General features: G+C 38.7%; 1 protein-coding gene across 3 annotated transcripts in view; it reads left to right on the top strand.

Moving 5' to 3' along the window:
• The window catches only part of INVS (inversin), a 190,414-nt gene that overhangs the window by 128,603 nt on the left and 38,881 nt on the right, over positions 1-22,930 (top strand). For all 3 annotated transcript variants that reach the window (XM_025358986.1, XM_025358988.1, XM_025358987.1), the window contains 4 exons: positions 2,967-3,138; positions 9,105-9,260; positions 9,731-9,960; positions 21,637-21,743. In XM_025358986.1, the coding sequence (XP_025214771.1) occupies positions 2,967-3,138; positions 9,105-9,260; positions 9,731-9,960; positions 21,637-21,743 (665 nt within the window). The remainder of the gene's footprint in view (positions 1-2,966; positions 3,139-9,104; positions 9,261-9,730; positions 9,961-21,636; positions 21,744-22,930) is intronic.

The raw sequence follows: 22,930 nt of genomic DNA, 5'->3' as shown, positions 1-22,930 counted from the left end.
TGGGAGGCCGAGATGGGCAGATCACCTAAGGTCTGGAGTTGGAGAACAACCTGGCCAACATGGTGGAAACACTGTTTCTACTAAACATACAAAAATTAGCCGGCCAAGGTGGCTGGTGCCTGTAGTCCCAGCCACTTGGGAGGCTGAGGGAGGAGAATCGCTTGAACCTGGGAGGCGGAGGTTGCAGTGAGCCAAGATAGTGCCACTGCACTCCAGCCTGGGTGACAGAGCAAGACTTCATCTCAAAAATAAATAAATAAATAAATAATACTATCATCAAGCATAGTATAATTTCATCTTCGTGACCTCTCCAAATGCTCTGTTAAACACTCAGATCTCTAAAATATCTTATCTTCACACCCTTCCTGACTCTGATATCCAGAACAACTATTCCTCTAATCCTTGCTTCTTGGTATTCCTAACAACTTATTCAATTTACCACCTAGAGGTTTGACAAATCATTATCTGTTATCACCTAACAAAGCAGTATTTTTGGAGAAGGTTTTTTTTATTACAAATAGATAGGAAATTAACTTGACCCAGCCTAGTCAATCTATGGAAATCACAGCTCAACCCATAAATCAACACAAGGCTATTAGATGTGTTATCCCCTGTTTATAGAAAACAAAACAAAACAAAGCAAGGTTCCATGAGATTAAATGACTTGCTCATGGGCTTTAACCCAAAACTTAGACTCCAAATTTAATATATATACAGACACCAATAATTAAATAGGTGTGCTAATGGAAACAAGAAAGAATGGTAGAACATTATTCTTTATGATGATTCAATAATATGATATAATAATTTTATTCAAAGAAATATTTTGTTGGATAATCTGCCAATTCCAGAGTTGATTTTTAATAATTATACAAATTATGTAAGCTCAGTTTCAAGTCCCTTGATCTCATTGTCATCTAATAACTGACGAGAAATTACAACTCGCTCCTTGAAAAATATGGACACATTCCCCTACACATACAGAGCCCTGTAAACATTCATCATTAAGTAAAAACATACTCAGCAAAGAAATGTTTGCAAATTAGTAAAAGGAAACAAAGCAAAAAATCACAAACTTTTAAAATTCATTTCTTGACTCAAATATATTTAATATGCTTAATATACATTAGACTTTAGGAACAGTAAGTTATTATACCTCAGTAACTCAACAAATAGTCTTAAAAGTAGAAAGCAGTGTGTGATGCTGTGGAAGGAGTGCTGTTATTTAACCCTGGATTCTTCCTTTATCTGCCACCAATATTTATGTGACCTTGGAACCTAAATTTCTTCATCTGTAAAATAAGGAACTGGATTAGATGAGCTCTTGAATTCTTCTTTCTGTAAAATACTGAGAGTCAACATTTTATACATTTTTCATCAGCTCATAGCCTCCAGCATTTTTTGTCTGAAACTCTTTTACCTCAATTCAATCAAAAGTTTCTATGGTCTTTCTAAAAGTTTATATGAGTCTGAGTTCTGAGGAAAGAAGCAATTTAAAATGCTGGAATATTAACCCCCATTAAAATTGTGAGGCACTAATAGAATTGTCAAAGGTCCTAATTTTTTTTGTTGTTGTTGTTTTTGTTTTTTTTTGGTTTTGTTTTTGTTTTTATTTGAGATGGAGTCTCACTCTGTTGCCCAGGCTGGAGTGCAAGGATGTGATCTCTGCTCACTGCAACCTCCGTCTCCCAAGGTCAATCAATTCCCCTGCCTCAACCTCCCAAGTAGCTGGGACTACAGGCATGTGCCACCGTGCCTGGCTAATTTTGTTATATTTTAGTAGAGACAGGGTTTCACCATGTTGGCCAGGATGCTCTCAATCTCCTGACCTTGTGATCCGCCCGCCTCGGCCTCCCAAAGTGCAGGGATTACAGGCGTGAGCCACCGCATACGGGCCAGTCCTAATTTTTGTGTGATTCCATAGAAGAAGGACAATTCAGTAATAAAGGAATTGCTGAATAAATGTTTGTTTTAATGAATTGAGCACTGCATTTCTCAGTAACCATCAATCAGAATTCAATAAATGCATTAACCATTTAAAAAATGTTTAGTAACTAATCACATAATTCCAGTTTGTTCCTGGATTTAAGGCAAAAGCAAACAAACAAAAAACACAGTAAGAGAATGCAGAACCTTCTCTGGAGGCATGCCTGAATAGATGGGTCTCACGTAAAATGCCCAAGAAAACATGTGTTTTATGGCCGGGTACAGTGGTTCATGCCTGTAATTCCAGCACTTTGGGAGGCCAAGATGGACGGATCACTTGAGGTCAGGAGTTCAAGACCAGCTGGGCCAACATGGTAAAACCCCATCTCTACTAATAATACAAAAATTAACCAGGTGTAGTGACACTCAGCTACTCAGGAGGCTAAGGCAGGAGAATTGCCTGAATGCAAGAGGCGGAGGTTGCAGTGAGCCGAGATTGCACCACTGCACTCCAACCTGGGCAACAGAGTGAGACTCCCTCAAGAAAAGAAAGAAAGAAAGAAAGAAAGAGAGAGAGAGAGAGAGAGAGAGGGAGAGGGAGGGAGGGAGGGAGGGAGGGAGGAGAAGAGAAGGGAAGAGAGAAGAGAGAAATAGAAAGAAAGAAAATATTTAAATTTTGTTCATTAATAAATAAAACACTGAATAATTCTGAGTTTTGCAACTGTCACTCAAACAATGACCTATAAAGTTTCCAAGCTTGATTGAAGATTATTACTTTCCATTTTGAGGATGTTGAATGGGAAAGTCAGGTTATGTTTGTGAAGTGTTACGGACACTACAACTAATTTGTAAGGACAGAGGATTGTTATCTTCGATGAAAATTGTAGTTCTGTCATTAATAAAAAGATAATTTAATTTAATTCAAAAGCAAGGGGAAAATGCTTTGCTTCGTAATGGAAGTCACATATTATTATATGACTTTATTACCATAGAAAATACTACTGTTTTGTCTCCATTTTTTAAATCAAGTTTTCTTACAGGAAACAGTTAAAGTGTTTTTAAAACATCCTTCAGTGAAAGATGATTCAGACCTAGAAGGAAGAACATCCTTTATGTGGGCAGCTGGCAAAGGCAGTGATGATGTCCTTAGGACTATGCTGAGTTTAAAGTCGGACATTGATATTAACATGGCTGACAAATATGGAGGTACAGGTGAGAACTGGTAGACACATTCAATTTGCTTTCACTCAGGTTCCAAAGTGTAGATGTTGCTATAAAACTTGTAAAATAGCAACTTGAAATCTTTGTTCCTAATCTAATATTGTTTGACTTTGGTCTTCAGTTTTAAGTTTGGGTTTGCCAGAATATCACTCCAAAGGCTTTATTTCTTCAGTATTATGGCTAAGATTAAAATATGTTTCTACCAAATGAATGGTTGCATTTGGTTGCTCCTTAGACATGATTATGGGGACTCTTCTGATCATTTATCTTTTTGTAAAAAAAAACAAAACCTATACTTTAAAACTATCCATATTTAATTGTCAATAATTATATTTTCAAAAATTTAGAATTATATTTAAGGAATGCACACATCTAAGTGTATTCTCAGCAGTCTCCTTTACTGTGCTCTTTTCTCAGGTTTGAATAGCATTACCACATCCTGAATCTCTCATTTTTAGAGATAACCCCCCATGGCTCTAGAAGCTTCCAAGCTTCAAATCAACCTTGCTTGAAAAACTCTTACTAGATGCTTATTTTAATTTCTTTCTCTAATAGGAGAGGCCTTTACCTATGTGTTGGTTAATGAAAGGTAAAGTTTTTCAGCCTGAGTGTCAACTTGGAGGTCTCTTCCTTGTGTACTGTATCCTACTTACAACTCAGAAAGAGAAGGAGAAATTACATACTACTACAATAGCACTGAATAGAATAAAAAATCAGTGATGGGCTTCTCCACGTTATGTTTTTTTATTTGTAGAAACATGCTAGAGCCATTTACATCTACTGTTATCCTGAATAAGATTTTTCTTGGCCACCAAAACTATTGATGCAACAGTAGGGAGAGAGAAGGGAGGGGAGTTGCTTTACTTAAAATCTCCCCCCCTATACGAAGACAACCGCAGCCTCAAAAAAAATATTTTAAGAAGACAATTCAATTTTATGATAAAGACTTTAACTTTCAAAAGTATTTATCTATCAAAGCCTTACAGCAGATCTTAAATTTCTTTTTTTTTTGAAATGGAGTCTCACTCTGTCACCCAGGCTGGGAGTGCAGTGGCATGATCTTGGCTCACTGCAACCTCTGCCTCCCAAGTTCAAGCAAGTCTTCTGCCTCAGCCTCCCAACTAGCTGGGACTATAGGCGCATGCCACCAAACCCAGCTAATTTTTTTTTCTTTTTGTATTTTAGTAGAAACGGGGTTTCACTGTGTTGCCCAGGGTGGTCTCGAACTTCTGAGCTCAAGCAATCTACCTGCCTCAGCCTCCCAAAGTGCTGGGATTACGGGTGTGAGCCACCATGCCCGGCCAGCAGATCTTAAATTTCTTAAGGGGCATAGTGCAGACACACAGGATGTTGACTTTATAAATGATCTGAACATTTAATTTTTTGTCAGATTTCCATTATATATTCTTCCACTTTATCACTAGCTTTGATTTTAGTTTAACTTTTTCAGGTATTTGAATAAGGTATGGGCAAGGATACTTGCACTCTTTGACCAAAAGTATCTTTCTCATATGCACCATGGTTGAAGTTCAGACATAAATTCTTCTCAGATTCATTAATTTGCTGGTTTCTTTCTTCTGTGGGGATTTTATTATGTCAGAGATGCCTTCCTGACATTTCTTTTCTGTGAAAGTGAGTTCTTCTCTATCATCCCTCTACAAGGATTTTTTTTCCCTTCCCATTAAAAAGAGGTGTTACCAATAGCAATATATGGACATTATTTGGATCCTGACTCAAATAAATAAACTATAAAAAATGTTACAGCCATCAGGAAAATGTCAATATTATTGAACATTACAGAATTTCTGTTAGTATTTTTTAGGTGTGATAACAGCATTATGGTTTTACCAGTGATCAAACTATTGTCTCTCAGCTTCGTGTTTATCCTTTTGTCCTTTCTTTGCAGCGCTGGGCCTGGGGCTCTGCAAATCACATTTCCCCTTTGCCACAGGTGCTCTTTTAGAGTCCACCAACAGGGAGCATTGGAGGGAGACTGGAAGACTGGAAGAGGGACAAGGGATTACATCTTTCTGTTTGCGTCCTGCTCTTGCTTTTTTCTTGTTTTCTTTTTTTAGGAAAAAAAGTAAAATAATAATAATAATAATAATAATAGATGGGATCTCACTATGTTGCCCAGGCTGGTCTCAAACTCCTGGGCTCAAGCAATCCTCCCACCTCAGCTTCCCAAAGTGCTTGGATTACAGGTGTGAGCCACCTCGTCCGGCCTGTTGTTGTTTTTATTTTCTGCTATGGTCAGCATCACCCTAGTAATGCTTCTTCAACACAGTAATTTCACTCTGCAGGTTTCCAACATTCACAGTGTCAGCCTCAGCACACCCTTGTCAGACACAACAGCACCAGCCAAGCAGAGCCATTCCTCAAAGGTTGAGTTTTCATTCTTCAGGGCTCTTCTAAGCTTTTAGGTTTCAGTAATTTCATTCTCTTCTTTATGTACTCCCAGTGCCAGGATTGGTAGCTATTTCTTGCATTTGCTACCCCCGTGGTACCTTAGTGTTTTCTTTCTGCCTTTTCATTTCTTCAATACAAAGCCAGCAGTTATTTATACTGAATTCCATCTATTATATCTGGTATGGTTTCCGTCTTCTGACTGGATCCTAACTGATACAGTGAGGTGTTTAAAAAAAGAATCCTTGTTTTTCAAAGATACTAAAATATTTACAGATGAAAGGATATGACTCTAGAATTTTTTTCAAAACAGTCAGAAGTAGAGGAAATAAATCGTGGTCAAATAAAACAAGATTAGCCATGTACTGATAATTGTTGAAGCTGGGTGATAGCTATATTGAGTTCACTGGACAATTGTCTGCTTTTGAATATGTTTGAAGGTTTCCGTAATATAAAGTTACATTTTTAAAAAATTAAGTTTCTATATAAACTTGCAGTACTTTTCAAAGAAGGAGTAATGCTTGACCTAAGGTTATTTTTAAATAAAGAAAATTCAGGCCAGGCGCAGTGGGTCACGCCTGTAATCCCAGCACTTTGGGAGGCCGAGGTGGGTAGATCATTTGAGGTCAGGAGTTCGAGACCAGCCTGGCCAACATGGTGAAACCCCGCCTGTACTAAAAATACAAAAATTAGCCGGGCATAGTGGTGGGCATCTGTAGTCCCAGCTACTCGGGAGGCTGAGACAGGAGAATCACTTGAACCCAGGAGGTGGAGGTTGCAGTGAGCCAAGATCATGCCACTACACTCCAGCTTGGGCAACAGAGTGAGACTCTGTCTCAAATAAATAAATAAATATAAAGTAAATTCAAATAGTTATAAATGGGGAATTTCTTTTAATATGATCATTAATTTTAACTGTTACTTAACTGAAATTTTATCTTTTTAAAAAATTTGATATTGATGTTATCTGTAGAGTATATTTCATACTGGATGCCACATCACAGAATTGTAGCATTTCAGAATTAGAAGTCACCTTAAAACTAAATCTAGCCCAGGGTTTTCCAAACCATGTTCTTCATAACAACAGTTTTCTATAGAGGTACCTGAAATACTTAGCTGAGGGAATAGACAGTCGAGTGGGTAATGCTCCACTTCTGATTTAGTCAGAACCACTCAACTCTTACTTGTTTTATATATTAGGTGTTTTATAAATTTCCATTTGGGGGAAAAGGGTTCTTACGCTCTTAAAATGTGAAATCACTGAAATATCACAGATATTATATGATGCTTTCATCTGCTTTATGATATTCTCAGCAGTGGTCTTTCAGCCTCTTGTTGAACAGCTCCAATATAGAAAACCCACTACTGCCATCTTAACTCCTTTAGAATGTTCTTCCTTATACTGAGCCAAAATTTGTCAAACTGAATGTTCTACCCTGTGCTGTCTTCCATGTGATAGCACTTCAGATATTTGAAGTTACTCATGCCTGTCTGAATCTTGTCTAGGTCAAACTAACATTTAGCCATTTAGGTCAATGGTTCCCAAATTCAAGAATGGCATAAGAATTACTAGAGGTGTTTGTTTAAATTCAGATTCCCAGGCTACATGGACAGAGATTCTATGTCAAATCCTGTAGCAAGTCCTGTTGACTCCACCTCCAAAACATGTTCTAAATCATTCTGTTTCTCTCCATCTCCATTCCAACCACCCTAGTCAGACCACCATCATTTTTCACTCAGTCTACTGCCGAAATGTTTACTGGTCTCCCTGCTTATATTTTAATCTACTACAAATACATTCTTCTCAGAACAGCTAGAGTCATCTGTTTAAAGCATAAATCAGATAATATCACTCCACTACATAAAGCCCTTCAAATGTCTTCCATCACTGGCCGATGGGATCATTTGTGATCTGGCCTTTTCTACCTTTCTGACTTACTCCACTGTCACTTACTGTGCTGCAACTACCCTTCCTTCCTTAAACACACACAGTCGTTCCTGTCCTGTACTAACTCTTCCTTTGCTCAATAAATAAATAAAACAAGATTAGCCATGTATTGATAATTGTTGAAGCTGGGTGATAGCTATATTGAGTTCACTGGACCATTGTCTACTTTTGAATACGTTTGAAGGTTTCCGTAATATAAAATTACATTAAAAAAATAAGTTTCTATAGAAACGTGCACCACTTTTCAAAGTGGGAGTAACAATAGTTAAGTTCAAGGTTATTTTTATTTTATTTTATTTTTTATTTTATTTTTTGATATGGAGTCTCACTCTGTCTTTTTCATGGTTCAGTTCTCAGCTTAAATATCCACTCTTATGCAAAGCTATCTGTAACCACCAATCAAAAGTAGTCCCTCAGTGATTCTACATATCAAAACAGTTTTTATTACTTTAATTATACCAATTATCATTGTATAATACTTTATTGATGGAGAATTGTTTTGTTTTGCTTTCCTTCCTAGAATGTAACCGTATCTATTGTATTCCATGCTAAACATCCAGCATTATAATACTACTCAGCCCAAAAATCTGCATCCCAGGTTTGCTCCATGGATCACCCTTTATGAAAAAGACACTGTTCTAGGCCTTATAGAGCCATAATACTTCGAACTGGCCCAGGCATCTGAAGTGTTATTTTGGCTAATTCAAACCTATAGAGGGATGACATAAGCCAAGCATTACAGTGGAGTAACATAGGCAGGAGTCAGTGTAACATGAAACACATTTAATCAAAATTACTCTTTAAAACCTCTGGAAGGCACAAGAGAGGAGGCCATATTCCATCTCAGTTTTTCTCCAGTGAGGCAAATTCCTGTTTCTTTTCTTTTCTTTTTTTGAGATGAGGTCTTCCTATTTTCTCCAGACTGGTCTGGACCTCTTGGGTTCAAGCAGTCCTCCTGCCTCAGCCTCCCAAGTAGCTGGGACTATAGACATGTGCCACCTCGCTGTTTCTTAAATTGAGCCCTGGGGAAGTAGCTGGCTTGTATTTGGAGTGATATTGTATTAAAAATGCACTCAATGCAGCAAGATGTACATGCTTTTCAGTACCACTGGGGTACACAAGCCAATTGAAGGAACAGCACATTTAACCAATGGAAGGAACAAGTCTATTGATGTCTCCAGTCACATGATCCCTTAGGGACATGTGCTTATTGAGAGGGTTGTTGGGCAGAATTGTGTACATCATTTAAATCATTTCTCTTTGTATTGTTTTCTTGCTGTCTTGAAAGAGAAAAAGAGAAAACTAATAGCTGAAAAGAGAAAACTAGTAGCTTAGAAGAGGATACCATTTCAGACCAACAGGATTGAAAAGAAGAAAATAGCAAGAAGAGAAAGGTAGAAGGAAAGGGGAAAGTGTGAGTGATACATATGCATAGGGAGAAAGGTACAATCTAAAAAAGCAAAAAATAAATTAGGGAATCCTTAAAATTGAGATTGCATTTATTCAAAATGATGGGGAAATCAAGAGAAGAAAGGACATATAATAATTTAAAAGGTGAAGTTGTTATTGACTAATTCATCACTTTCTTTTGGTTCCCTTTTAGCTTTGCATGCTGCTGCCCTTTCTGGCCATGTCAGCACCGTGAAGTTATTACTGGAAAATAACGCTCAAGTGGATGCTACTGACGTTATGAAACATACTCCACTTTTCCGAGCCTGTGAGATGGGACACAAAGATGTGATTCAGACACTCATTAAAGGTGGGTTAATAACGGTACTCCTAATAAGTCTCTCTTAACAGGTAGGAATTCTTGCATACTCTGTTTGAGATAAAGCTTTCCTTACCAGAAAGCTGCACAAGTACAAGGATGAAGGGATGATCACCCAACATGGCGTGAGGAACCTCAAGTTCTACTCCTAGCTCCACTTGTTGGGAGTTGCTTGATATAGGAAAAGTCACTTCACCTGCCTGATCCTCAATTTTATTTTATATAAAGGGGGAGTGATTCCTAGCCAATCCAATTTACAAGCTTATTGTGAAAATCTGAAGTAGACAATGTATGTGGAAGCATTTCCACAAGAATAAAGCATTTAAGGAACAATTCTTATTATTTTACTTCTATTCATTTTAATAAATGCATTTAAGGAAGAATTGTGGTTTTTTTACTTCTATTCATTTTAATACATGCTATTTCTATTAGACATTTTCATTATATTTGTGCTTTTCTAGGTGGAGCAAGAGTAGATCTAGTTGACCAAGACGGACATTCTCTTCTACATTGGGCAGCACTGGGAGGAAATGCTGATGTTTGCCAAATATTAATAGAAAATAAGATCAATCCAAATGTTCAGGATTATGCAGGAAGAACCCCTTTGCAGTGTGCTGCATATGGAGGCTATATCAACTGCATGGCAGTTCTCATGGAAAATAATGCAGACCCTAACATTCAAGACAAAGAGGTAGAAATTCTATGTCTTTTCTATATTAAGTTTGCTCCAAAGAATTTAGAGTATTTCTTCTTTGTTGTAAACATAAGTAAAACAACAGTTTACAAGATGAAGAGATCACCCACAAATCCATCTGTTAATCAAGACTATTATTTGTCCATGTTCTCTTCCAGTCTTTTTTTATATATATAATTTAACATAGTTATAATATAGACTTGAAATAATTTTATGACTTTTATAAAAGATTGCATGGTATACACATGTATGCATGTATAAAAATAAATATATTACATGATTTTCTTTTTCTTTTTTTAAATTATACTTTAAGTTCCAGGGTACATGTGCACAATTTGCAGGTTTGTTACATATGTATACATGTGCCATGGGGGTGTGCTGCACCCATCAACTCATCATTTACATTAGGTGTGTATCTCCTAGTGCTATCCCTCCCTGCTCCCCACATCGTGTGTCCAAGTGTTCTCATTGCTCAATTCCCACCTATGAGTGAGAACACACGGTGTTTGGTTTTCTGTCCTTGCAATAGTTTGCTGAGAATGATGGTTTCCAGCTGCATCCATGTCCCTACAAAGAACATGAACTCATCATTTTTTATGGCTGCATAGTATTCCATGGTGTATACGTGCCACATTTTCTTGATCCAGTCTATCATTGATGGACATTTGGGTTGGTTCCAGGTCTTTGTTATTGTGCATAATGCCACAATAAACATACATGTGCATGTGTCTTTATAGCAGCATGATTTATAATCCTTTGGGTATATACCCAGTAATGGGATGGCTGGGTCAAATGGTATTTCTAGTTCTAGATCCTTGAGGAATCACCACACTGTCTTCCACAATGGTTGAACTACTTTACAGTCCCACCAACAGTGTAAAAATGTTCCTATTTCTCCACATCCTCTCCAGCACCTGTTGTTTCCCGACTTTTTAATGATTGCCATTCTAACTGCTGTGAGATGGTATCTCATTGTGGTTTTGATTTGCATTTCTCTGATGGCCAGTGATGATGAGCATTTTTTCATGTGTCTGTTGGCTGCATACATGTCTTCTTTTAAGAAGTGTCTTTTCATATCCTTCGCCCACTTTTTGATGGGGTTGTTTGATTTTTTTCTTGTAAATTTATGTAAGTTCTTTGTAGATTCTGGACATTATCCCTTTTGTCAGATGGGTAGATTGTAAAAATTTTCTCTCCCATTCTATAGGTTGCCTGTTCACTCTGATGGTAGTTTCTTTTGCTGTGCAGAAGCTCTTCAGTTTAATTAGATCCCACTTGTCTATTTTGGCTTTTGTTGCCATTGCTTTTGGGTTTTAGTCATGAAGTCCTTGCCCATGCCTATGTCTTGAATGGAATTGCCTAGGTTTTCTTCTAGGGTTTTTATGGTTTTAGGTCTAACATTTAAGTCCCTAATCCATCTTGAATTAATTTTTGTATAAGGTGTAAGGAAGGGATCCAGTTTCAGCTTTCTACATATGGCTAGCCAGTTTTCCCAGCACCATTTGTTACATAGGGAATCCTTTCCCCATTTCTTGTTTTTGTCAGGTTTGTCAAATATCAGATGGTTGTACATGTGTGGTATTATTTCTGAGGGCTGTGTTCTGTTCCATTGGTCTATATCTCTGTTTTGGTACCAGTACCATGCTGTTTTGGTTACTGTAGCCTTATAGTATAGTTTGAAGTCAGGTAGCATGATGCCTCCAGATTTGTTCTTTTGGCTTAGAATTGTCTTGGCAGTGTGGGCTTTTTTCTGCTTCCATATGAACTTTAAAGTAGTTTTTTCCAATTCTGTGAAGAAACTCATTGGTAACTTGCTGGGGATGGCATTGAATCTATAAATTACCTTGGATAGTATGGCCATTTTCACGATATTAATTCTTCCTATCCATGAGCATGGTATGTTCTTCCATTTGTTTGTGTCCTCTTTTAGTTCATTGAGCAGTGGTTTGTAGTTCTTGAAGAGGTCCTTCACGTCCCTTGTAAGTTGGATTCCTAGGTATTTTATTCTATTTGGAGCAATTGTGAATGGGAGTTCATTCATGATTTGACTCTCTGTTTGTCTGTTATTGGTGTATAGGAATGCTTGTGATTTTTGCCCATGGATTTTGTATCCTGAGACTTTACTGAAGTTGTTTATCAGCTTAAGGAGATTTGGGGCTGAGATAATGGGGTTTTCTAAATATACAATCATGTCATCTGCAAACAGAGACAATTTGACTTCCTCTTTTCCTAACTGAATACCCTTTCTTTCTTTCTCCTGCCTGATTGCCCTGGCCAGAAGTATATTGAATAGGAGTGGTGAGAGAGGGCATCCCTGTCTTGTGCCAGTTTTCAAAAGGAATGCTTCCAGTTTTTGCCCATTCAGTATGATATTGGCTGTGGGATTGTTATAAATAGCTCTTATTATTTTGAGATACATTCCATCAATACCTAGTTTATTAAGAGGTTTTAGCATGAAGGGGTGTTGAATTTTATTGAAGGCCTTTTGTACATCTACTGAGATAATCATGTGATTTTTCTCATTGGTTCTGTTTATATGATGGATTACGTTTATTGATTTGCATATGTTGAATCAGCCTTGCATCCCAGGGATGAAGTCAACTTGATCGTGGTGGACAAGCTTTTTGATATGCTACTGGATTCGGTTTGCCAGTATTTTATTGAGGATTTTTGCATCCATGTTCATCAGGGATATTGGTCTAAAATTCTGTTTTTGTTGTGTCTCTGCCAGGCTTTGGTATCAGGATGATGCTGGCCTCATAAAATGAGTTAGGGAGGATTCCCTCTTTTTCTATTGATTGGAATAGTTTCAGAAGGAATGGTACCAGCTCCTCTTTGTACCTCTGGTAGAATTCAGCTGTGAATCCATCAGGTCCTGGACTTTTTTTGGTTGGTAGGCTATTAATTATTGCCTCAATTTCAGAACCTGTTATTGATCTATTCAGGGATTCAGTTTCTTCCTGGTTTAGTCTTGGAAGAGTGTATGTGTCCAGGAATTTATCCATTTCTTCTAGATTTTCTAGTTTATTTGTGTAGAGGTGTTTATGGTATTATCTGATGGTAGTTTGTATTTCTGTGGGATCGGTGGTAATATCCCCTTTATCATTTTTTATTGCATCTATTTGATTCTTCTCTCTTTTCTTGTTTATTAGTCTTGCTAGCAGTCTGTCAATTTTGTTGATCTCTTCAAAAAACCAGCTCCTGGATTCATTTATTTTTTGAAGGGTTTTTTGTGTCTCTATCTCCTTCAGTATTGCTCTGATCTTAGTTATTTCTTGTCTTCTGCTAGCTTTTGAACGTGTTTGCTCTTGCTTCTCCAGTTCTTTTAATTATGATGTTAGGGTTTCAATTTTGCATCTTTCCTGCTTTCTCTTGTGGGCATTTAGTGCTATAAATTCCCTCTACACACTGCTTTAAACGTGTGCCAGAGACTCTAGTATGTTGTGTCTTTGTTCTCATTGGTTTCAAAGAACATCTTTGTTTCTGCCTTCTTTTCATTATGTACCCAGTAGTCATTCAGGAGCAGGTTGTTCAGTTTCCGTGTAGTTGAGCGGTTTGGAGTGAGTTTCTTAATCCTGAGTTCTAATTTGATTGCACTGTGGTCTGAGAGACAGTTTGATATAATTTCTGTTCTTTTAGATTTGCTGAGGAGTGTTTTACTTCCAACTATGTGGTCAGTTTTTGAATAAGTGTGATGTGGTGCTGAGGGGGTGGAGAGTTCTGTAGATGTCTTTTAGGTCTGCTTGGTGCAGAGCTGAGTTCAATTCCTGGATTTCTTTGTTGACTTTCAGTCTCGTTGATCTAATATTGACAGTGGGGTTTTGAAGTCTCCCATTATTATTGTGTGGGAGTCTAAGTCTCTTTGTAGGTCTCTAAGGACTTGCTTCATGAACCTGGGTGCTCCTGTATTGGGGGCATATATATTTAGGATAGTTAGCTCTTCTTGTTGAATTGATCCCTTTACCATTATGTAATGGCCTTGTCTCTTTTGATCTATATTTGTTTAAAATCTGTTTTATCAGAGGCTAGGATTGCAACCCCTGCTTTTTTGTTGTTGTTGTTTTCCATTTGCTTGGCAGATCTTCCTCCGTCCCTTTATTTTGAGCTTGTGTGTGTTTCTGCATGTGAGATGGGTCTCCTGAATACAGCACACTGATGAGTTTTGACTCTTCATCCAGTTTGCCAGTCTGTGTCTTTTAATTGGAGCATTTAGCCCATTTACATTTAAGGTTAATATTGTTATGTGTGAACTTGATCCTGTCATTATGATGTTAGCTGGTTATTTTGCTCGTTAGTTGATGCAGTTTCTTCCTAGCATTGATGATCTTTACATTTTGGCATGTTTTTGCAATGGCTGGTACCAATTGTTCCTTTCCATGTTTAGTGCTTCCTTCAGGATCTCTTGTAGGGCAGGCCTGATGGTGACAAAATCTCTAAACATTTGCTTGTCTGTAAAGGATTTTATTTCTCCTTCACTTGTGAAACTTAGTTTGGCTGGATATGAAATTCTGGGTTGAAAATTCTTTTCTCTCAGAATGTTGAATATTGGCCCCCACTCTCTTCTGGCTTGTAGAGTTTCTGCCGAGAGATCTGCTGTTAGTCTGATGGGCTTCCCTTTGTGGGTAACCCGACCTTTCTCTCTGGCTGCCCTTAACAGTTTTTTCTTCATTTCAACTTTGGTGAATCTGACTTATGTGTCTTGGAGTTGTACTTCTCGAGGAGTATCTTTGTGGCGTTCTCTGTATTTCCTGAATTTGAATGTTGGCCTGTCTTGCTAGATTGGGGAAGTTCTCCTGGATAATATCCTGAAGAGTGTTTTCCAACTTGGTTCCATTCTCCCCATCACTTTTAGGTACACCAATCAGATGTAGATTTGGTCTTTTCACATAGTCCCATATTTCTTGAAGGCTTTGTTCATTTCTTTCTACTCTTTTTTCTCTAAACTTCTCTTCTCGCTTCATTTCATTCATTTAATCTTCAATCACTGATACCCTTTCTTCCACTTGATTGAATCAGCTACTGAAGCTTGTGAATGTGTCACGTAGTTCTCATGCCATGGTTTTTAGCTCCATCAGGTCATTTAAGGTCTTCTCTATGCTGTTTATTCTAGCTAGCCATTCATCTAATCTTTTTTCAAAGTTTTTAGCTTCTTTGCAATGGGTTCAAACATCCTCCTTTAGCTCAGAGAAGTTTGTTATTACCGATCGTCTGAAGCCTACTTCTGTCAGCTCGTCAAAGTCAATCTCCATCCAGCTTTGTTCCATTGCTAGCGAGGAGCTGCATTCCTTTGGAGGAGAAGAGGTGCTCTGATTTTTAGAATTTTCAGCTTTTCTGCTCTAGTTTCTCCCTATCTTTGTGGTTTTATGTACCCTTGGTCTTTGATGATGGTGACATACAGATGGGGTTTTGGTGTGGATGTCCTTTCTGTTTGTTAATTTTCCTTCTAACAGTCAGGACCCTCAGCTGCAGAGCTGTTGGAGTTTGCTGGAGGTCCACTCCAGACCCTGTTTGCCTGGGTATCACCAGTGGAGGCTGCAGAACAGCAAATATTGCAGAACAGCAAATGTTGCTCCGTGATCCTTCCTCTGGAAGCTTCGTCTCAGAGGGGCACCCAGCTGTATGAGGTGTCAGTCGGTCCCCACTGGGAGGTGTTTCCCAGGTAGGCTATCGGGGATCAGGGACCCACTTGAGGAGGCACTCTGTCCGTTCTCAGATCTCAAACTCCGTGCTGGGAGAACCACTACTCTCTTCAAAGCTGTCAGACAGGGATGTTTAAGTCTGCAGAAGTTTCTGCTGCCTTTTGTTCAGCTATGCCCTGCCCCCAGAGGTGGAGTATACAGAGGCAGGCAGGCCTCCTTGAGCTGCGGTGGGCTCCACCTAGTTCAAGCTTCCTGGCTGCTGTGTTTACCTACTCAAGCCTCAGCAATGGTGGACGCCCCTCCCCCAGCCTCGCTGTTGCCTGCAGTTCAATCTCAGACTGCTGTGCTAGCAATGAGCAAGGCTCCCTGGGTGTGGGACCCTCCAAGCCAGGTGCAGGATATAATCTCCTGGTCAGCCATTTGCTAAGACCATTGGAAAAGCACAGTATTAGGGTGGAAGTGTCCCAATTTTCCAGGTACCGTCTGTTACGGCTTCCCTTGGCTAGGAAAGGGAATTCCCCGACCCCTTGTGCTTCCCGGGTGAGATGATGCCCCACCCTGCTTAGGCTCACACTCTGTGGCCTGTACCCACTGTCCAACAAGCCCCAGTGAGATGAACCCGGTACCTCAGTTGGAAATGCAGAAATCACCCGTCTTCTGTGTCGCTGAGGCTGGGAGCTGTAGGCTGGAGCTGTTTCTATTCGGCCATTTTGGAACCAGGGCCTTTTTGGTTTTTTTTTTTTGTTTTTTTTTTTTTGGAGACAGACTCTCCCTCTGTCTCTCAGGCTGGAGTGCAGTGGCGCGATCTCAGCTCACTGCAACCTCCACCTCCTGGGTGTAAGCGATTCTCTTGCCTCAGCCTCCCAGGTAGCTGAGATTACAGGCATCCACCACCATGCCTGGCTAATTTTTGTATTTTTAGTAGAGATTGGGTTTTGCCATGTTGGCTGGGCTGGTCTCAAACTCCTAACTTCAGGTAATCTGCCCTCCTCGGCCTCCCAAAGTGCTGGGATTACAGGCATTAGCCACCACACCTGACCCTATTACATGATTTTCTTTTCTTCTTTTTTTTTTGTTGAGATGGAGTCTCGCTTCATTGCCCAGGCTGGAGTGCAGTGGCACAATCTCAGCTCACTGCAACTTCTGCCTCCTGGGTTCAAGTGATTCTCCTGTCTCAGCCTCTTGAGTAGCTGGGATTACAGGCGCACGCCACCACGCCTGGCTAATTTTTGTATTTTTAGTAGAGATGGAGTTTCACCATGTTGGCCAGGCTGGTCTCAAACTCCTGACCTTGTGAGCTGCCTACCTCAGCCTCCCAAAGTGCTAGGATTATAGGTATGAGCTACCACATCTGGCCTATTACATGATTTTCTTTCCTTTTTTTTTTTTTTTTTTTTTGAGACAAGAGTCTCACTCTGTCACCCAGGCTGGAGTACAGTAGCACAATCTCAGCTTACTGCAACCTCCACCTCCCGGGTTCAAGCAATTCTTCTGCCTCAGCCTACTGAGTCGCTGAGATTACAGACATGCTCCACCACACCTGGCTAATTTTTGTATTGTTTTTAGTAGACATGGGATTTCACCATGTTGGTCAGTCTGGTCTCAAACTCCTGACCTCGTGATCCACCCACCTCAGCCTCCCAAAGTGCTGGGATTACAGGCGTGAGCCACCGCACCCGGACTATTACATGATTTTCAAACCACATTTTGTTTACTTAAAATTGTCACCATTTTCTCATGTGATATATGATCTTTTTAATAATCATGAATGCTTAAAATTCCAGAGTTCTAAGAACTTTATGTTTAATAGTTTATTCAATCCTTACAATAATCTTATAAAGTAGTTACTATTATTCTCATTTTACGGATGAGGAAATTGAAGCTCATGTAGTTTAAGTAGTTAGCCTGAGATAACAACAGTTGGGGGAGCTTGGGGGGAGATTTAGTATCCAAAGTATGCTCTTAACCCAAATATTAGGTTAAATAAGTAACTTCCTATTGCTGGTCACTTTTTCATTATTATAGGTAAAGTTTCAGTAATTATCTTTGTGCATTTAACTTTTTTCCTTTAGGATAATTTCCTTAGAATAATTCCCCCTAAGTGAGATTATCAAATCAAACCAACCAATCATGTATTAATATGATTAGGCTGCCAAATCATATATATACTGCCAAACTGATTTCTAAAAGATTCTGGTTAATCTATACGTTCCCCAGCTGTGTAGTCTTAACTTCTCTCAGTTTAGCCAGTATTAACTTTTTTTGCTAATTAAATTATTTTAACTCTTTAAAAATATTTGCATGTTAATTATGTTTTCCAAGTCAGAAAATTAGCTATACCTATTAACTCAAGTCCCTATCAACTCATTGAACAAGTATTTATCAAGATTGTTACTGTATGTAAAAGTAACATAAAGAAAAGTATGTAAAATATGGTCCATGTCCTCATGATACTAGGAATGCATCTTTTACAATTTGTAGTACTTTTAATGCTTTACCAAGTTGCCAGTTTTTTACATAAGTAGCATATTAAGTATCTTTCCAGTTCTATTAGCTGCTATGTGTATTGCTTTGGATTGTCTACATAAGCAATCATGCATGCTATCTGTGAATAGTAACATTTTTATTTTTTCATTTCCAATCTTTATGCCTTTCATTTCTTTGATGTGCCATATTGAATTAGAACCTTCAATACAATATTGAATAGAATTGGTGATAATTGGCATCCTTGATTCATTCTGGTTTGTCAGATGGCAAGTTTTCAACATTTTACCATTGAGTAAGACGTTGCTATGGGTTTCCTTATATTCCCACTTGCCAAGAGTTTTTTAAAATCATAGTTGGGTTTTTGTCAAATACTATTTATGCATTTATCAACAGGATTTTTTTTTCCTTTTTTCTGTTAATAGGGCAAATTACATTGATTTTTTTTTTTTTTTTTTAGATGTTAAACAACCCTTGCATTTCTGGAGTAAGCCCCGCATATATTATGCACTTTTATATACTGATGGATTTTACCTGCTAATATTTTAAGATTTTTGCATCTATGTTTATGAGAGAGATTGGCCTATAATTTTCCTTTCTTGTATTATAGTCGCAAGGTTTTGGTAGCAAGGTAAGGCTAACCTTGTCAAAAAAAAAAATGTTAGAAAATAGTCCCTTATTTTTATTCTCTTGGAGAATAAAATTGGTATTACTTCTTCCTTAAATGTTTGGGAGAACTTCCTCTTGAAGTTATCTGGTGTTGGCGTTTTCTTTGTGTAAAAGTTTTAAATAACCAATTCAATTCCATTAATTATTCAAATTTTCTAATTATTTTTCTTTCAGCTTTGGTAAGTTGCACTTTTTGAGGAATTTATTCATTTTATTCAAAATGTCAAATATATTTGCATAAATTTTGTCACACACATATTCCCTTATCTTTTTTATGTCTGTAGGATCTGTAATGAGTTCCTCTTGTATATTTCATATATTGGTAATGTGTGCTTTCTCTCTTTTTTTTTTTTTTAATTTTCTTCATTCCTTACCTGGAGCACTAAAAAAAAAAAAAAAACTTGATATTCATCTCTTCAAAGGACTTACTTCTTTGTGGATTTTATATATTTTGAGATTTGGGGTTTTTTGTTGTTGTCGTTGTTGTTTGTTTGTTTGTTTCTTAAGACAGTATCTCACTCTGCCACACAGGCTGGAGTGCAGTGGCATGATCATGGCTCATTGTAGCCTCAACCTTCCCAGGCTCGGGTGATCCTCCCACCTCAGCCCTCTGAGTAGCTGGGATTATACAGGTGCACACCACCACGACTGGCTAAATTTTTTTTTTCTTTTTTTTTGAGACGCAGCCTCATTTTGTCGCGCAGGCTGGAGTGCAGTGGCGTGATCTCGGCTCACTGCAAGCTCCGCCTCCCAGGTTCACACCATTCTCCTGCCTCAGCCCCCCGACTAGCTGGGACTACAGGCGCCCGCCACCACACCTGGCTAATTTTTTTGTATTTTTAATAGAGATGGGGTTTCACTGTGTTAGGATGGTCTCGATTTCCTGACCTCATGATCCGCCTGCCTCGGCCTCCCAAAGTGCGGGATTACAGGTGTGAGCCACCACGCCCACCCTGCCTGGCTAAATTTTTTGTATTTTTAGTAAGAAAGGGTTTCACCATGTTGCCCACGACTGGTCTTGAACTCCTGAGCTCGAGCAATCTACCTGCCTCAGCCTCCCAAAGTGCTAGGATTACAGGCATGAGCCACCGCACCTGGCCTGTATTTTGAGTTTGTTTACTATTTCATTAGTCTTGCTCCTGTCTTTTCTATTTTCTAACTTCTAATTTCTATTTTGGTTTATTCTCTGACACATAGATTATTTAGAAGTGTACTGTTTAATTTTTAGTCAGTTAAGTGTTTTCTCATTTTTTAAATTGATTTTATTAGTTTTTTTTTTTTATTGCTGCTGTAACAAATTACCACAGGTTTAGTGGCTTAGAACAACACAGATTTATTATCTTACCATTCTAGATGTCAGAAATTCAAAATGGGTCTTACCGGGTTAAAAATCAAGGTGTCACCAGGGCTGCTTTTCTTTTGGTGGATCTAGGATGAGAATCCATTTTTTTACTTTTTCAGTTTCTCAAGGCTGCCCACATTTGTTGGCTGATGACCCCATTCCTCCATCTTCAAAGCCCCATTGGCTGGTTGAGCCTTTCTCTGTATCACTTATCTGTATAACTCTTACACTCACCCTCCTGACTCCCTCTTTCCCTTATAAGGACCCTTGTGATTACATCAGGCCCACCCAGATAATCCAGGATAATCTTCCTATCTCAAGATCAGCTGATTAGCAATCTTAATTCCATCTACAACCTTAATTCTTCCTTCTCATGTAACATAACATATTCACAGGTACCAGGCACTAGGATATGAACATCTTTGTGATGGAGTGCATTATTTTTTTGGAACTTTATGGCCCAGCATATGATCGATTTTGGTAAATGTTCTGTGTACATGTGAAAAGAGCACCAACTCTGTCCTTGTTGGATGCAGTGTTTATATATATATATATATATATATATATATATATATATATCAGGGCCCTTTTTTTAGGCCTGTTGTTTAGGTCTTATATATCTTTACTGCTCTTTACTGCTCTTTTGTCTGTTCTATCAGCTGTTTTAAAAGATGGGTTAAAATCCCACTATGACTGTGGATTTGACTATCTTCCTTTTTAATTTTGTCAATTTTTCCCTTGTATATTTGGAAGCTTTGTTATTAGATGCATACAAATTTAGCATTGTGATATCTTCCTTTTTGACTCTTTTAACACTATGAAGTATCCCCTCTTTATGTCTACCAATGCTTCATCTCTTATCTTTCATGACATTGAAATTTTTAAAGAATATAAGCCATTTATTTTACAGAATTTGACTCAATTTGTGTTAGTCTTACGTTCCCTCATAATTAGATTCAGGTTTCACATTTTTGGTTGGAATATTACATAAGTAATATGAATCCTTCTCAGGGTATTACTTCTGGAGATACATGATGCCCCTTAACATAGTGTTAATTGGCCAGGCGCGTTGGTTCATGCCTGTAATCCCAGCACTTTGGGAGGCTGAGGTGGGCAGATCACCTGAGGTCAGGAGTTTGAGACCAGCCTGGTCAACATGACAAAACCCCATCTCTACTAAAAATATAAAAATTAGCTGGGCGTGGTGGCAGGCACCTGTAATCCCAGCTACTCGAGAGGCTGAGGCAGGAGAATCACTTGGACCCGGGAGGTGGAGGTTGCAGTGAGCTGAGATCTCACCATTGCACTACAGCCTGAGAGACAAGAGCAAAACTACATCTCAAAAAAAAAAAAAAATAGCGTTAATTACAAGCGCTTGGATCAAATGTCATTTGCTTTCTCCACTGTATATTTAATATTTTCCCTTTTTGTAAATAAGCAATTTGGAAAAATGATTGCTTATATTAATTTTGAGTTAGCATAAATAACCACATGTCCAAAAATACTCCAGATGTACTTGATTTTTGTTTATGCTTATAGGGAAGAACAGCTTTGCATTGGTCCTGCAACAATGGATACCTTGATGCCATTAAATTACTACTAGACTTTGCTGCGTTCCCTAATCAGATGGAAAACAATGAAGAGAGGTAAGTTGTTGTTGACTTCTTTTTTTTTTTTTTTTTTGAGATGGAGTCTCGCCCTGTCACTCAGGCTGGGGTACAGTGGCGTGATCTTGGCTCATTGCAACTTCCGCCTCCTGGGTTCAAGCAATTCTCCTGCTTCAGCCTCCTGAGTAGCTGGGATTACAGGCATGCACCATCACACCCAGCCAATTTTTTTGTATTTTTAGTAGAGATGGGGTTTCACCATGTTAGCCAGGCTGGTCTCGAACTCCTCACCTTGTGATCCACCCACCTCGGCCTCCCAAAGTGCTGGGATTATAGGCGTGAGCCACCTCGCCCAGCCAAGTTGCTGACTTTTTTTTTTAAAAAGTGCTCTTTGTTTATCATACATACTTTCTACCAGATTTTTTAAATCTCAAGGTTAGATGTTGTTCAGAAATAATAGCTGTACTCATAAGAAAACATTACACTAAGAAATACTGAGCCAGAATAGAAGAGCAAAACTTCCATGTGACATTGATTTAGAATCATGAGATTTTATAGCTCTTCAGAATTTTATCTATTGCCTAGGGCAAGCACCCATTTTGCAGATGAGAAAATTTTAGTCCTGCTTCTGACTTCTGGCTAACATAAGGTCAGTGAAATCCTGATTGACTGGGCCCAGGAGTTCATTTAGGCCAGCAGAATGTGTTACATATTCCAGAGGTTTCTCTTGATGAAGAGGATATTATCAGTCAGTGGACAAAGAGATGCCACCATGTCGCATGAAAACATAAGGAGAAGTTAAGATGAAAGTTCAGGGTTTAATCTAAATGCAGATTGCATGAATAATATAAGGTGTGGAGACTTATGTTAGGGTTATTGCCCAAGAATCCAGGCCCAATAAAAAGGACCAAACAGGCCAGGCGTGGTGGCTCACGCCTATAATCCCAACACTTTGGGAGGCCGAGGTGAGCAGATCACCTGAGGTCAGGAGTTCGAGACCAGCCTGGTCAACATGGTGAAACCCCATCTCTACTAAAAATACAAAAAAATTAGCCGGGCATGGTGGTACATGCCTGTAATCCCAGCTACTCGGGAGGCTGAAGCAGGAGAATTGCTTGAACCCAGGAGGTGGAGGTTGCAGTGAGCAGAGATCATGCCACTGCACTCCAGCCTTGGCAACAGAGTGAGACTCAGTCTCAAAAAAAAAAAAAAAAAAAAAAAAAAAG

This window comes from Theropithecus gelada, chromosome 15 (assembly GCF_003255815.1).
Source record: "Theropithecus gelada isolate Dixy chromosome 15, Tgel_1.0, whole genome shotgun sequence".
In the NCBI taxonomy this organism is placed as follows: Eukaryota; Metazoa; Chordata; class Mammalia; order Primates; family Cercopithecidae; genus Theropithecus; species Theropithecus gelada.
Note: the sequence above shows the minus strand (reverse complement) of the source record. Positions and strands in the feature narration are given on the sequence as shown.